At 41.2% G+C, this 14,610-nt stretch overlaps 1 protein-coding gene across 1 annotated transcript in view; it reads left to right on the top strand.

The window, feature by feature from the left end:
- Positions 1-7,468: 7,468 nt before the first annotated feature.
- Positions 7,469-14,610, top strand: part of LOC148506301 (cytochrome P450 3A12-like) — a 58,629-nt gene continuing 51,487 nt past the window's right edge. The window contains exon 1 of the mRNA XM_088446949.1: positions 7,469-7,593. Coding sequence (XP_088303075.1) covers positions 7,523-7,593 — 71 coding nt within the window. The 5' untranslated portion in view covers positions 7,469-7,522. The remainder of the gene's footprint in view (positions 7,594-14,610) is intronic.

Here is a 14,610-nt window from a genome sequence, read left to right as displayed (position 1 = left end):
GGCCCCCCCGAGGTTGGTCGGAGGGCAGTATGTGGGGGGGCCATACGCGATGAAGTTGTGGCCAGATTTTTTAGGTAATTATTTCCTCATAATGTTTAAAAATGCCACAATGTAGACATGTAATATTTTAAAGTACACTTTTAACTGTTTTTTTTTTTTGTTTTTAATCCCTAAAATGACCATAAAAATCCATGCCTACTACCTGATCAACACAAATGACTTTATGTGGACACATTGGATATAACTTCGGGAACAATGATTTCTTCTCCTCATTTGTGGATTCATGTTGGCATGCTACTTCTTCAAATAGTTCCTGATTGTGTTTTTTGAGGGTTTTGGTGTTTTTTTGACTTGTGTGTGTGTTTTGAATTTTTGAATTTATTGTGTGTATTCACTTGGTGTTTATTATTTGTGTGCATTAAAATTTAAATTTACGTTCACCAACCATTTCCATCGTAAATTACAATCAAGTGTAACCTGTTTCTAAAAATGCAAAGTTGCTTAATTTCTTATTTGGAAAAGTTTAGTACCCTGCTTTGTTGCTAAAAACAAACACCAAAGGTATTATGGTGAATCAGTATGTTTGCAATATTAGGCCTAAGCAGGTAGCTTTAAATTTAACATTACCCACACCAAAAAATAATTACATTTTGAGGTTACTTCTCCAAACCTATTGGTATTGTTATGTGTTTAATGTGCAAGCTTACATACTTACTTGAGCTTTCGACAAACAAATTTACATTTCTTGAAAAATCAGGGACAAATAGTAGACTTATGTAAGGTTCAACAGTCAAAGATTTACACACAAGGAATGAGACTTAAATAAATCAAAATAAATTTTATTTTTTACAAAATTTTTTTAGCGAAACATAAAAAAATTAGTGGCGCAGGCGCGCCAAAATCTGATCCAAGGCCACAAGCATGGCAACGACATGGCCCCTCAAGATCTACAAGCCAGCATAAATTTCTGCGTTACGCCTCTGGTCCACTGTGGGTAAAAAAAATGTGCGGATTACTAAAATGACACCTTAATTTATATTTTAAAAAATCAGACTATACAAAAAAAGGTGAAAAAAAAACATCTCCAAACAAAAGGAATGCCAAACGAAAAAGATTGTTGAAAAAAAAAGACAAAAAATATTTTGCAAAAATACACAAAAGACAGTTACAACTACGCAAAAATACATTTGTTGGTACCGTAAACAAGAAAGACACAAGTATGAGTGTTTGGACATGTGTCATATGTGTAAGGGGAAAACATCCTAGACATTGTTTCACAAAGATATATATCAAAAACATTAGAAATACTTTACAATTTTGAACTGCACAGGCAAAAGGACAACATCAACCAAAAACAAAATAATGAAAAAACAACCATAGTTTAAAAGGGAAACATACCGGTCATAATGCTGACTGGGCCTGGAGCCCCAAAATAGTCCTCATCAGAGGTGGGACAGTGCAGCACGGATGGAGGAGGGGTTATTTGGGAGGAAGTTGAGGGTGAGGAAAAGAGAGGGGGGGGTGGAGGGGAGTGTGAAGTTGGAGGGATGGGAATGTTAGGAGAGGGAGGGGCCTCACGGTCGGCCAGATCTGGGTTGGAGGGGGAATTTGGGGAAGAGTGGGCAGAGGAAGTTTGGGTGGGAGTGGGGGATAGGGGACGAGCCTGATGTCGCTGGTGTTGGAGTCTGCACTCAGCCCCTAAATGATGTTGAAAAATTAATATTATTACATATTTAATTATTTGGGAAAAAAATTTACACACCCAAAAAAAACGAGAAAAAACCCAGGGCTATACGGTAAACATGCACACGCAGGTATGTCCAAAATAAAGAAACATGGCTATACGGTAAACATGCACACGCTGGTATGTCCAAAATAAAGAAACAGGGCTATACGGTAAACATGCACACACAGGTATGTCCAAAATAAAGAAACAGGGCTATACGGTAAACATGCACACGCAGGTATGTCCAAAATAAAGAAACAGGGCTATACGGTAAACATGCACACGCAGGTATGTCCAAAATAAAGAAACAGGGCTATACGGTAAACATGCACACGCAGGTATGCTTACATTTTAAATAAAATTAAAAAAAACACTTACTTTCATGGATCTGCTGTCGCAAATTGGCCAACAGGCGTGGGGATCTGCGCCTCAGATCCGACCACCTGCGTTCCAGTTGGCCGATATCGCCGATGGAACGCAGGCGGCGGCGCACCTCCGCGTAGGCCAGACGCTTTTGGAGGTTGGTGATGGGGGCGGATGCTCTGTGATTCTCCGGTCCATCACATCAGTGAGGACCAGGAGCTCACGCCTACAAAAAGCTGCGGCTCTCATGATGGCAATGATTTTTTTTACACAAAACAGTTTTAATAAAGGTCCTAGAAAAAATTTGATTGGCTAATGTACTTTGTAAATTAACAGAAACCATTCTATTGGTTATTGTATGAGTCATGTGACCTACACCCTCACAAATATAATGTGAGTTATGATAGGCTTGATGCAGTGACATGCGTAAGTTAATTTAAATATTAAAAAAAAGTTGAAAAATCGGCCTATAAAAAAAACGCAAAACAATAGTAGCATTCAAACCAACTTTTAATTTTGAAGAACCATCCCCTTTGTACAACCGTACGTATTCTGCGGAAGCAATGACACACACTAACAATAATAAAGTTTATCGACATTGAAAAAAAAAAAAGGATTGCAAACATGTGAATAACAATTAAGCTAATTAATATAGTGATTGCCATTAATCGATTCAAGTATGTTTGCTGAATGAAATAGCAGGCAATCGAAAACTGACAGGGCCACTTCCAGAATTGACTTATGCGAGCGTTCCCTGCAACCAAAGAGGAGACGGACGGTCGCTATTTAGAACGTTCGCTAGCTAGAGGAGGGGTTGGGAGACTATGGGGCGGAAAATTAGCTGCGAACGAACATACGAGCGAGCACTTGAATTTTATTATTTCCGCTCGTACGGCGGACGAGCAAACGGCCACTTGCGTCTGGCTCTGAATCAGGCCCAGAATCTATGTTTGTATTGTGCAAGCCCTAACCTTTTTTTAGCAAACTGTCCATTAAGGAAACAAACTATTGGCAAACACCAACACCCCATCTCCATAAAGAGGGAGGAGCAGGGTCAGTCTAGCAATATCCCTCCTAATGTAAAGGCCCCCATACATCAGCAATTGATTGCAGCAATCGTGCAATTTGCAATCGATTGTGTATAAAAATCTTTCCCTTTTTCAATCGATTGTGACATCTCTGTAATCTGCAATCGATTGAAAAAGGGAAAGATTTTTACACACAATCGATTGCAAATTGCATGATTGCTGCAATCAATTGCTGATGTATGGGGGCTTTCAGTTCCACCAGACAAATCCCTGTTACCTGACTGTTATATTTCCTTGCCTCTTGCTACATTATGACAATATAACACTTGTAACTTTAGCTCTGGTTGACTCAGGATCTATGGGGAACCATGTTGACAGGAGTTTAATTAATCAGTATTTTGTACCTCTTTGGAAAATGAATGGATCTCCCATTCTCTCAGGGCCAGTTAGTCATGAAACAACCATAAAAGGGCACCATGAAGTTCTTGATGATTTAAGCTAATAGACTGAAACTCTTTCCCGGCTATTGTTAGAGTCCAGTCTAAGTATAATTCTTGAACCCCGTAACCTTGAACCCTGTAAATTCTGTACCTTGTTATTATCAAGATTGCGCAGATGTTTTTGACAGGAAACAAGCTGAAACTTTGCCACTGCATCAGATATACCACTGCCCAATTGATATTCTTCCCTTTTGGTCATATACACCATTGATTGAACCAGAATTAAAGATCATAAAAGAGTACATAGATGACAATATACCACAGGGTTTTATTCTTCCCTCAATCTCACCTCCTATATTGTCTCCTATATTCTTTGTCAGTAATCAAGACGGGGATCCCAGGCCCTGCATTTATTATATAGTCCTGAATGCGGTTACAATAAGGTATCGTTACCCACTACATTTAATATCTCAGCTATTTGAATGCTTATGAGGAGCTAACATTTTTACTAAACTTGATTTGACTTGAGCCTATAACATGATCATGATACGAAAGGTTGTCCAATTCCTGATTACCCTCACTAAAAAAGGTACCTTTTATCTGGTCCATCAAAGTTCAAGCTGCTTTTTAATCAACTTAAGAAAAGGTTTCAGCATAAGGCTTTAAGCAAATTGACATTCATTATTATTATTTTTCAAAAATATTGACAGCCACTGAACAAACCAACACTATTGGTGAATGAGAGTTACTAGATCATTGTGGCCTTCAAAGAATGGAGACGTTTATTAGGTGCTTCACATCCTTCTCTCATATTCACTGATCATCAGAATTTAGAATATATTATATCAAAAAACAGATGATCTATCAAGGCAAGCTGGTAAAAAAATGCAAGATCAAGTCCAAAGACATTACTTATTATTGCTAAAGAGATATTTATAGCAGCACTACCTCCCTCTGTTCTTCAGAAATGCATTGTTCAAACTACTCGACGGTTGAAAAGAGAGAAATAACTAAGCAAAGGGACTCACAAGTCTTAAAATGGCTACCTGATTATAGATTCTCATGTTTTAGTTCCAATGTCTCAGATACAAAGACTTGTTCTTCAGCAATTCCACAATATCTCCCATCTCTCTCTCCCTCTTACCTAATCTTTGTCTTGCCCCTTCCTGTGTCTGTCTCCTTCTTTTCCACCCATATCTTTCTCTCTCCTCTTTTGGCCTTTCTTTACTGTGTCTCTCAGCCTGTTGCTGTCACTTTCTCCCCCACACCTTTTCTTCTACTTTTTTAAATTCCTTTTCCCTCCCTCTTACCCTCTGCCCCCTCTTTTTCTCACTCTGGGGGGTATATTTACTAAAGTGCGGTTTTTTAGAAGTGGAGATGCTGCCCCTAGTAACCAATTAGATTCTAACTCTTATCTTCTAGAAGATACTAGATAAATGTTAAGTAGAATCTGATTGGTTGCTATGGACAACATTTCCACTTGTTAAGGCACGTGCCTGACTCTTTAGAGTATAGTCCTGCAACAGCCTTGAGGGCTGGATTTCTTGGCTGGATGCGGCTTTGAGAGCTGGAAATAACTTGGCTAGATGGGCCTGAGGGCCGTAGATTATGAAGCGGCCTTTGGGCCGTGCAGCAGCCTCGAGGGCTGATATACCTTGACTAGCTGTGGCCGGTGGGCCGTAGAAATATGAAGCGGCCTTTGGGCCATACAGCAGCCTTGAGGGCTGGTATGCCTTGACTAGCCGTGTCCGGCGGGTCGTAGAATATGAAACGGCCTTTGGGCCGTGCAGCAGCCTTGAGGGCTGGTATAACTTGGCAAGATGCGGCAGCAGAAGGGCAGTGCAGTAATGAAGTCACTGGTGTTGGTACGCAGGATTGCACACTGAAGTCACTGGAGTGCGGCCTGTGCCGCCGAGTTGACACAAGTAGCTGACGCTGTAGTGTGGCCTGTGCCGCCAAGTTGACACAAGCAGCTGACACTGTAGTGCGGCCTGTGCCGCCAGGTTGACACAAGCAGCTGGTACTGTAGTGCGGCCTGTGCCGCCGGGTTGACACAAGCAGCTGACGCTGTAGTGAGGCCTGTGCCACCGGGTTGACACAAGCAGCTGATGCTGTAGTGCGCACTCCGGACGCAGAGTACTGTACGTGCCGCCTGGATGACACGGACGGCAAAGGACAGATTTGCGAACTGTGCCGCCTGGATGATAACAACGGCAGTTAGATGATATGCAATCTGTGCCGTCTGGATGACACAAACGACAGAATAACAATATACAAGGCAGGAAAACTGGAGCTCGACTGGGTGACAGGAGACAAGGCCAGAACCGGAAACAGGAAAACTCTATCACCGGCATCGGAGCAGTATTTGCACTAGCAGGATATAGATGAAGGAGCCAATCCGGAGTAATCCTATGAATACCTAGTGATCTCTATACCCAAATTGTCACTATTTAGCGTTGTAAGTCGCACAAGAAATAATTGCTTTCCAGAGTTTGATTGTGGCTCCAAAGCACAAAAAGATATTATTCACCAAAAAGCATATAGTTACACGCTGTTATCTAAATACAATTAGCGCAAACAGATTATACAATCACAAGGTACAGTCGATACATACGCATGCGCCCTGGATCCAGATTTCCCGGCATCAACTATGAAACCTCCGCCACCAGAAAGAAGGAGATGACTTACTACCAGATATAGAACGCTTGCATATATATCCTTGCGGCGATAAGCAATACAATAGAACAGGTTGGCATGATCCCACTGGTTCTTCCTCTTGGCTCTTCTGTAACGATGCAGTCCATAGGCCAGTTTGTACAGTATGGGTTCAGCCCTCCAACGGCTCTTTGCTTGTGTTTTCTCACTGAAGAACAAGTCTAAACTGGCTAGTAAACATCACATTACAGAGTACATTTCAATGCCTAACTCTCTATGATTCAGAATTTTGCAGACGCATGTTGCGATCTCCTTGCTGATGCAACCGGAGATCTGCAAATAAACAGTGGTTTAGAATAGCGCCAAACACGATCTGCTTATCATGTACTAAACCTTAGATCTTAAATACAGTCACGTCATTACATAATTAATAATGAATAAAACCTTGAATATTAACCTTAATGCTAGGGAACCTTTCTGTGTAAGTGTGCAATGTATAAGTGTAGGGATATTAAGAAAAGACGCTAGTATGCGTTGTGCGTCTAAGTGTTTGTGGAGTACACCATGGTATGTGCTTTGCGGGGTTGTTCATATAATATGGTTTAATAAATGTATGTATTTATATAATTAGGACTTTTAACCTGGGGCAGTGGCAAAATGGCGTTGTGCAAATATTAATTTTACAATTTAGGTCTCAGCCAGTTATCCGGCTTCGACGATCCCAGAATGATGGACAGGAGGTGGGCGGAGATTCAATGATCGAACACCCGGCGTTCTCCTCACACAACAGTCGTAGTGCGGTGGCTTCTGACATCACTTCTACAAACCCGCACTTTACTGCTTAAGTAACATATACAGAGCATTATAACATCTACATCAGATTAGCAACTACACAAGCATGAAACAATATGATGAGATCATACTCAGAGAGTTTATAATACATATATCCTACATTGTCCATGATAAGCTGACCATTCTAGATAATGTTACACATGATAAAAATAAGTATTAACAAAAAGTAAGCACTACCCATACAATCTCCTGTACAGTACAAGTGAATATTGCCTGTGTGACTTGTAGCAGGACAGAGAGATAAGTAACTGCTCCACACACAATGATATGTTTCTGGTCTCTGCCCTTAACTTGTCTCTAGGTCCCACCCACAGAACACGTCACTAGTGGGAAGGTAGCAATATACTTATAGCTGCATTGTGAGAAGCCAGATGCCCAGGAGTGCAGGAAGAGGAGAAGAAGGGAAAGAGCTGGTATATTAGAGAGAGAGAGACGACAGCCACCAAGGAAGCTAAAATATGTATTTCCTCCCGGATTTCTCTAAGGAAACATGGATTCTGCTAGTCCTGCTACTGGCACTAATCACTTAGTAAGTGCATCTGGGTTGATAATCTACTATTGCACATGTCTGGCTTCTGTACTGTGTATCACTGATGTATGATTTTGTATTGTTTCTATACAGGTTGTAAACAGTAATGAGTAGCAGTGATATTTTGCTCAAATACAGTTTTGCTGCAGAATTCCACTTTAGCACAGTATTTACATAGTCATAGGTCATCTGAGGTGACAGTCAGCTCATTCTGCTGTGTGCTGTGCTTGGGCTGGGACTGGGAACACTTAGAAGTCAATCCAATTAGGTGCGAGTAGCGAGTTTGTTTCTTGAAACTCGCAGACTTCACATCAATGCGCGCTCCCGTGAATTCTCCAATCCAATTAAAAATGCCTATTCGCACTACTCGCAGCAGATGGGTGCGAGTTGACTGCCAAATGAGATTTGAAAGGAGTGCATGAAAAAGTGGGGAGACCATCCTGGACCCCCCAAAATGGATAATTTTGTTAGCAGGACCGCATAGAAAATTGTATGTGGGCATTAGGAAGGTACTGTAGGTTTTGAAATGGTGTCAAATGGCTGATTTGTGCTTTATTTAAAAAAGGCGAGAAAATTATAAAAAATTAACTTTTTTTTTAATCTCAAATGAATTAAGCGAGAAATGAAAAAAAGTAGGAAAAAAGGTGAATTTGGGGTACTTTGAGGGCACCTTGAGAAATTAAAAAGAAAAATTTTAAATAATTATTTTTCGATTAAAAAAATATTGTAATTAAATTTGGGGTGCCTAAACTAACAAAAAAGTTGATTTTGGGATAATTTGAGGACAATTTTTTTCACCCCCCAAAAATTACATGTAATTATTGGACTAATTGAGCTAATTGGAAACTTCCAATTGCCTAGTTAGTCATTAGGGGGGTTTCCAAGGGGTTCAGCACAGTGTCCTGACATTTACACCTTAAAATAAAGCTTTTCCTTTCCATCTCTCTGCGAATGGAAAAATGTGAATTCAGTCTGACTGATTCAGTGCGAGTTGGTAATTGGATTGCAAAATGAATTCGCTATGTGAATTCGAAGAGAATATAGCAACTCGCAATTTGCAGCTAATTAAATGACCCCTTAGGATCTATTTTTGATATATATCCAAATTTGCACAAAACGTTCAGCGTTTGTGAATGATTTTTGCAAGGTAATTACCATAATATTTATGATCTTTTACATGCTGGGAAAGACCTAACGAAATATACCTGTCCTGGTGAATATTGACAGTGTTAGTGAATCCCTTCAAGTCCCCTTCCAGAATGCAAAAGATGTCCATATATCTTTATGCACAGAACTGGTGGCTATATATACATACTACTTAACTCATATACACATACTATATGGAACAAGGCATTGTGACATCCATAAAAATATCTGACTGTTTGCACAAAGATTATTTTATATATGTGTTGATGTATACAATATTGATTGCAATTTGAATGAATGAGTGCTGATTAGATATACAGTACTCAACCAGCTGGACGGACCACTGAACAGGGGAGGAGGCGCAGGAATGATACACTGGGAAATAGGGATGGACATCGGTTTCAGATGGTTTACAACAATTGATGTTTTCCTCTCCTCACCATATGCCAGAATATGCTTGCTTGGCATTGGGAGTGCCAGCTTCCTATTGAGGCACTCCTTAAGCATGTTTAAGAAGTAATTGGAGCAAAGCAAAAGATAGACTGACCTAAACAATATAAAAATGCTGTACATTGCTATAAAGTTACAGAATTTCAATAATTGACAACTGTGTAGAGTAGCTTTTGTTTATAAAAACCTTTACTATTATACATAAACAAAATAACAAACACTAAACGATTAATTATCAAAGCTGCTATCTCAACTGATATATAATGTAATATTCTCATTAATCATATAATAATGTACACTTGAAAACTTAAGTCCTTTACCCTATTTATTGTCAATGATTAAACCTTATCATGGAAAGAGAAAAGGAATTGTCTGCACGGGATGCAGTCAGGAAGCCGACGGTCAAAATGCCGACTGCCGGCTTCCCGACTGTCAAATCCCGGCAGGGTACTAATGACAGGCGTCGAAATCCCGACGCCTGTCATTAGACCTATGCTGGTAGGCCGACGCCTGGCATACCGAGCGAAGGTTAGCCGAGCGCCAGGCGCGGACATCTCTACGGGGGTGAGAGGGGCGGTTAGGCTGCGGGGACGGGGGGGTTAGGTTTAGGCACTTAGCGGGGGGTTAGGGTTAGGCACTAGGGGGAAGGTTAGGGTTAGGCACCCCTAAGGGAGGGTTAGGGTAATGGGGGGTTTAAGCATTACCTAAATCTGCTGTCGGGATCTTCACCCCTGCTGGGCTTCCAGTGTTGGGATTTGAACCTCCGCCCATGCGGCTGGCGGTAATACATCCTGATTCCGGCTGCACACTGTAATAATTAATATTGGCTTGTCATATATTAGGCCCCATATATATTCAACTTGGGCAATATTTCAAAAATGGGGGTGCAGCCCTAAATCAACCAAATTGAGCTATAACGTAAAGAGAAAAAAGAGCTAGGGGTTGTATTGGATGGGCGCAGAGAGAGAATATAAAATACTCTAAAATTTTATTTGCAATTCAATTTAGATTAAAATAGTCCACAATCTTTGGGAAGATACAGTGAAATATAGAAAAAGTAGAGATAGGTACGTGCGCTCTTGTTAACAGTACTGTAGGTTATGCATGGGAGCAGCTTACTGCCAAGGTCACCACTTGACCTACAAGTTATATACAGCAGAAATCAAACATCTACAAAATGTTTGTGCAGTGAGCGCTCAATCCTATGAAGTCTAGTGATCTGACTTGGTGCATGTGCATATGATTGGCAATAGACTTACTAAAAATTTGTTGTCATCAGAAAATGGTCTATATTAAATGTCACAATATGCAATCTATAGTATACAGTATGCGAGCAACAAGGTATAATTCAAATGAGTTTTAATCCCACATATAAAAAGTGTGAATGTTCACATCAGGAAATGGCACAAAATATATATAAAATACAGTAATGACAAAATGATACCACACACCGGGGTGCAGATGAATTACATATGGGGCATAGGAATATTGCAAATGTCAAGGGATGAGTTCAGTTGGGAGAAAAAAAAAAGGGGAACAACAGATTCCACTTGAAATGGCCCAGTCCTGGTCCTGAATGCACATCAATCCACAATAACAGTGTAAACTTCTGATCCTCTTGTGATATGTTCAATTTAAAACAGCCGATGTGTATAGTCAAATTAGTGTGGTAGTAACATCACTGGCCACGGTTCTGCAGTAACCGTGACCCGCACACAGCCAGCTTCACTGCTGACTGGATTGTAATCAGGGTCCCCCAGAGCACAGTGGAGAGAGCCTCGCCAGCCCGGATCCAGTGACCGGGCGCTGTCAGTCTACCTACAGCACATACAGGAAGAAGGTCGATGTTAACAGTTTTATCCGGTGTAGCAGTGAACATTATCCACCATGGCTAACTAACATACCTAAGGACCAATTCACTAGGCTGAGAAGGAACTGCAGCAACACAAGGGATTATGTGATCCAACGAAATGAACTTAAAAAACAATTCCTCCAGAAGAACTATAAGGAGTCTCTTGTGAGGGAAGCATTCCGGAAAATCCTAGACGAAGACAGAGAACATCTTCTGGAGTATAAAACAAAAAGGACTGATTCTGAGGACAAGCTTTATCACTGAATATAATTCATCATCAAAGTTTATCAAGCATGTCCTACGCAAGCACTGGAACATCCTAACAAAAGATCAAACATTGGCACAGATCCTACCAAAGCAACCGAGAGTGTTTTTTTAAGAAAGCTCCAGATTTTAAACAAAAACTTGTTCACAGTCATCAAGCACCAACGAGTTCTATACAAGCTTCAATTTCAATGAAGAAAAACAAAGGCTGTTTTCACTGTGGAAGATGCCTGAACTGCAAAACATCTAAATATCAGAGAACACTACTGACCTTTACGTTCCAATCAAGCAGCATGGGTAACATGTACAAAATCCAGGACATGATCACTTGCGACACCAGAGGTGTAATTTACCTCCTCACTTGCCCATGCGACAAACAATACATTGGGAAGACTACAAGATGCCTAAAACAGAGGATAGGAGAACATAGAAGGAATATCCAGACAGGATTTGAAGAGCACAGCATATCACTACATTTCAAAACCAAGCTTAACAAAGACGGCTCCCAGTTGAGGTTTGTAGGTATAAAACTAGTCAAACCAAATTGGAGAGGAGGAGACTACAATAAAAAATTCAGTAGAGAGGAGATCAAGTGGATCATGGAACCTTAAAACCTTAGTGCCTGCAGGACTTAGGGCCTGATTCAGACCCACTCGCGAGCGGCTGTCCGCTCGCAAGTGGGTCGATGTTATGCACTGAGCATGCGCACGACGGAGGGAGCTCCGTCGTGCGCATGCGCCAGACGCGACGAGCGAAGGAAAGTCCTTCGCTCGTTGTGTCCGATCAAAGGGGGCATGCTGTCAATGTTGATTGACAGCACGCCCCCTTTGGTGGGCGTGCCGGGGGCGTGCCTCCCTGACGGGGGCGTTCCCACGGGAACGCCTCCCGTCAGAAGCCGGCCCACTGACATCACTAGTGATGTCAGTGGGAGTGATTTTGGCTCTGATAGAGCCAAAATCACTCCGGAGCTTGCGGTTGAAAACCTCAACCGCAGGCTCCGGCTCGCAAATTCGATGGTCGCGATGGTCTCGACCATCGCGGCCATCACAAAGCACGCTCGTATAGCCTGTGGGTGGTGACCCACAGCTATACGAGCATCCAGGAGGACGCTCCATGAAAATGGAGCCCGGCCCTCATTCAGAGCGTGCGCTCTGCTCAGAGCGTACGGCTCTGAATGAGGGCCTTAATGTGGATTTAGAAATCGAAACCATTCTATAAGTAGGACTAGTTTTAGTTTAGGCCGTAACATCAATCCCATTAGCTGCCCACCACTACATGGGGCTGACTCCCCTGCATACCAACCATCAATCTGATATATTTCATTAATATTCAGCTTGATTAAATAAGAATGAAACCAGTTCACCATCTTACATTATATGGAGTCCAATATGCCACCGTAGACATTAGTGATTATGCAAGATAAAACTAAATATTGGTTGTTATATTAAGTCTATCCAAGTTGTACTGAAAATGCACTGCAGCTACATGCTTTTTCTAGCAAGAACCATCAAAATGTATATATTATTATTCTCAAGGGCTAAAAACTTTGAGACCTGTCCAGGATGTTGAGGAATAGTACCATGCTATTCATTTGACCAGATTCACATTTTTTAGATGTACAATCTGTTTTTACTGTATTTCACTTTATGTTATTTTCCTACCTATTACTATTATTATTATTTTCATTAATAGTCTCATAGGTGGTTTTATATTTAGCTTCATTCTTATTTTATTTTTACTAAGGTATATACTATCCAATTTTTTATACATCTAGACCCATTTCATTAGTTGTATTTGTTTTTATTCTCTGTTCTCCTGATTTATTCCCCTCATATTGAATCCCACTACGTAATAGTTACACTTGAAATCCACAGAGGGTGGTCTGGTACATACGACCCACTTGTCATTTGCCTTGACCAACAAGGATTTTGGCATGAATAGGGCAGTAAACGGGCACAGGCTCCAGAATTTGTAATTTTGAATAAGAAGCTGTAGTTGTGCAGGGGTTAACTAGCTTCGGTCATCAAATGTTACACTTGAAACCCACAGAGGGTGGTCTGGTACATATGACCCACTTGTCATTTGCCTTGACCAACAAGGATTTTGACATGAATAGGGCAGTAAAGCGGGCACAGGCACCAGATTATCTCATTTTGAATAAGAAGCTGTAGTTGTGCAGGGGTTAACTAGCTTCGGTCATCAAATGTTACAATTGAAACCCACAGAGGGTGGTCTGGTACATATCACCCACTTGTCATTTGTCTTGACCAACAAGGATTTTGGCATGAATAGGGCAGTAAACGGGCACAGGCTCCAGAATTTGTAATTTTGAATAAGAAGCTGTAGTTGTGCAGGGGTTAACTAGCTTCAGTCATCAAATGTTACACTTGAAACCCACAGAGGGTGGTTTGGTACATATGACCCACTTGTCATTTGCCTCGACCAACAAGGATTTTGGCAAGAATAGGGCAGTAAAGCGGGCACAGGCACCAGATTATCTCATTTTGAATAAGAAGCTGTAGTTGTGCAGGGGTTAACTAGCTTCGGTCATCAAATGTTACACTTGAAACCCACAGAGGGTGGTCTTGTACATATCACCCACTTGTCATTTGCCTTGACCAACAAGGATTTTGGCATGAATAGGGCAGTAAACGGGCACAGGCTCCAGAATTTGTAATTTTGAATAAGAAGCTGTAGTTGTGCAGGGGTTAACTAGCTTCGGTCATCAAATGTTACACTTGAAATCCACAGAGGGTGGTCTGGTACATATGACCCACTTGTCATTTGCCTTGACCAACAAGGATTTTGGAATGAATAGGGCAGTAAACGGGCACAGGCACCAGATTATCTCATTTTGAATAAGAAGCTGTAGTTTTGCAGGGGTTAACCAGCTTCGGTCATCAAATGTTACACTTGAAACCCACAGAGGGTGGTCTGGTACATATGACCCACTTGTCATTTGTCTTGACCAACAAGGATTTTGGCATGAATAGGGCAGTAAACGGGCACAGGCTCCAGAATTTGTAATTTTGAATAAGAAGCTGTAGTTGTGCAGGGGTTAACTAGCTTCGGTCATCAAATGTTACACTTGAAACCCACAGAGGGTGGTCTGGTACATATGACCCACTTGTCATTTGCCTTGACCAACAAGGATTTTGGCATGAATAGGGCAGTAAAGCGGGCACAGGCTCCAGATTATCTCATTTTGAATAAGAAGCTGTAGTTGTGCAGGGGTTAACTAGCTTCGGTCATCAAATGTTACACTTGAAACCCACAGAGGGTGGTCTGGTACATATGACCCAATT

The sequence above is a fragment of the Taudactylus pleione genome, unplaced genomic scaffold, assembly GCF_031769625.1.
Source record: "Taudactylus pleione unplaced genomic scaffold, aTauple2 ptg000408l, whole genome shotgun sequence".
Taxonomy (NCBI): domain Eukaryota; kingdom Metazoa; phylum Chordata; class Amphibia; order Anura; family Myobatrachidae; genus Taudactylus; species Taudactylus pleione.
The sequence above is the reverse complement of the archived record's forward strand: the minus strand, read 5'-3'. Positions and strand labels throughout refer to the sequence as shown.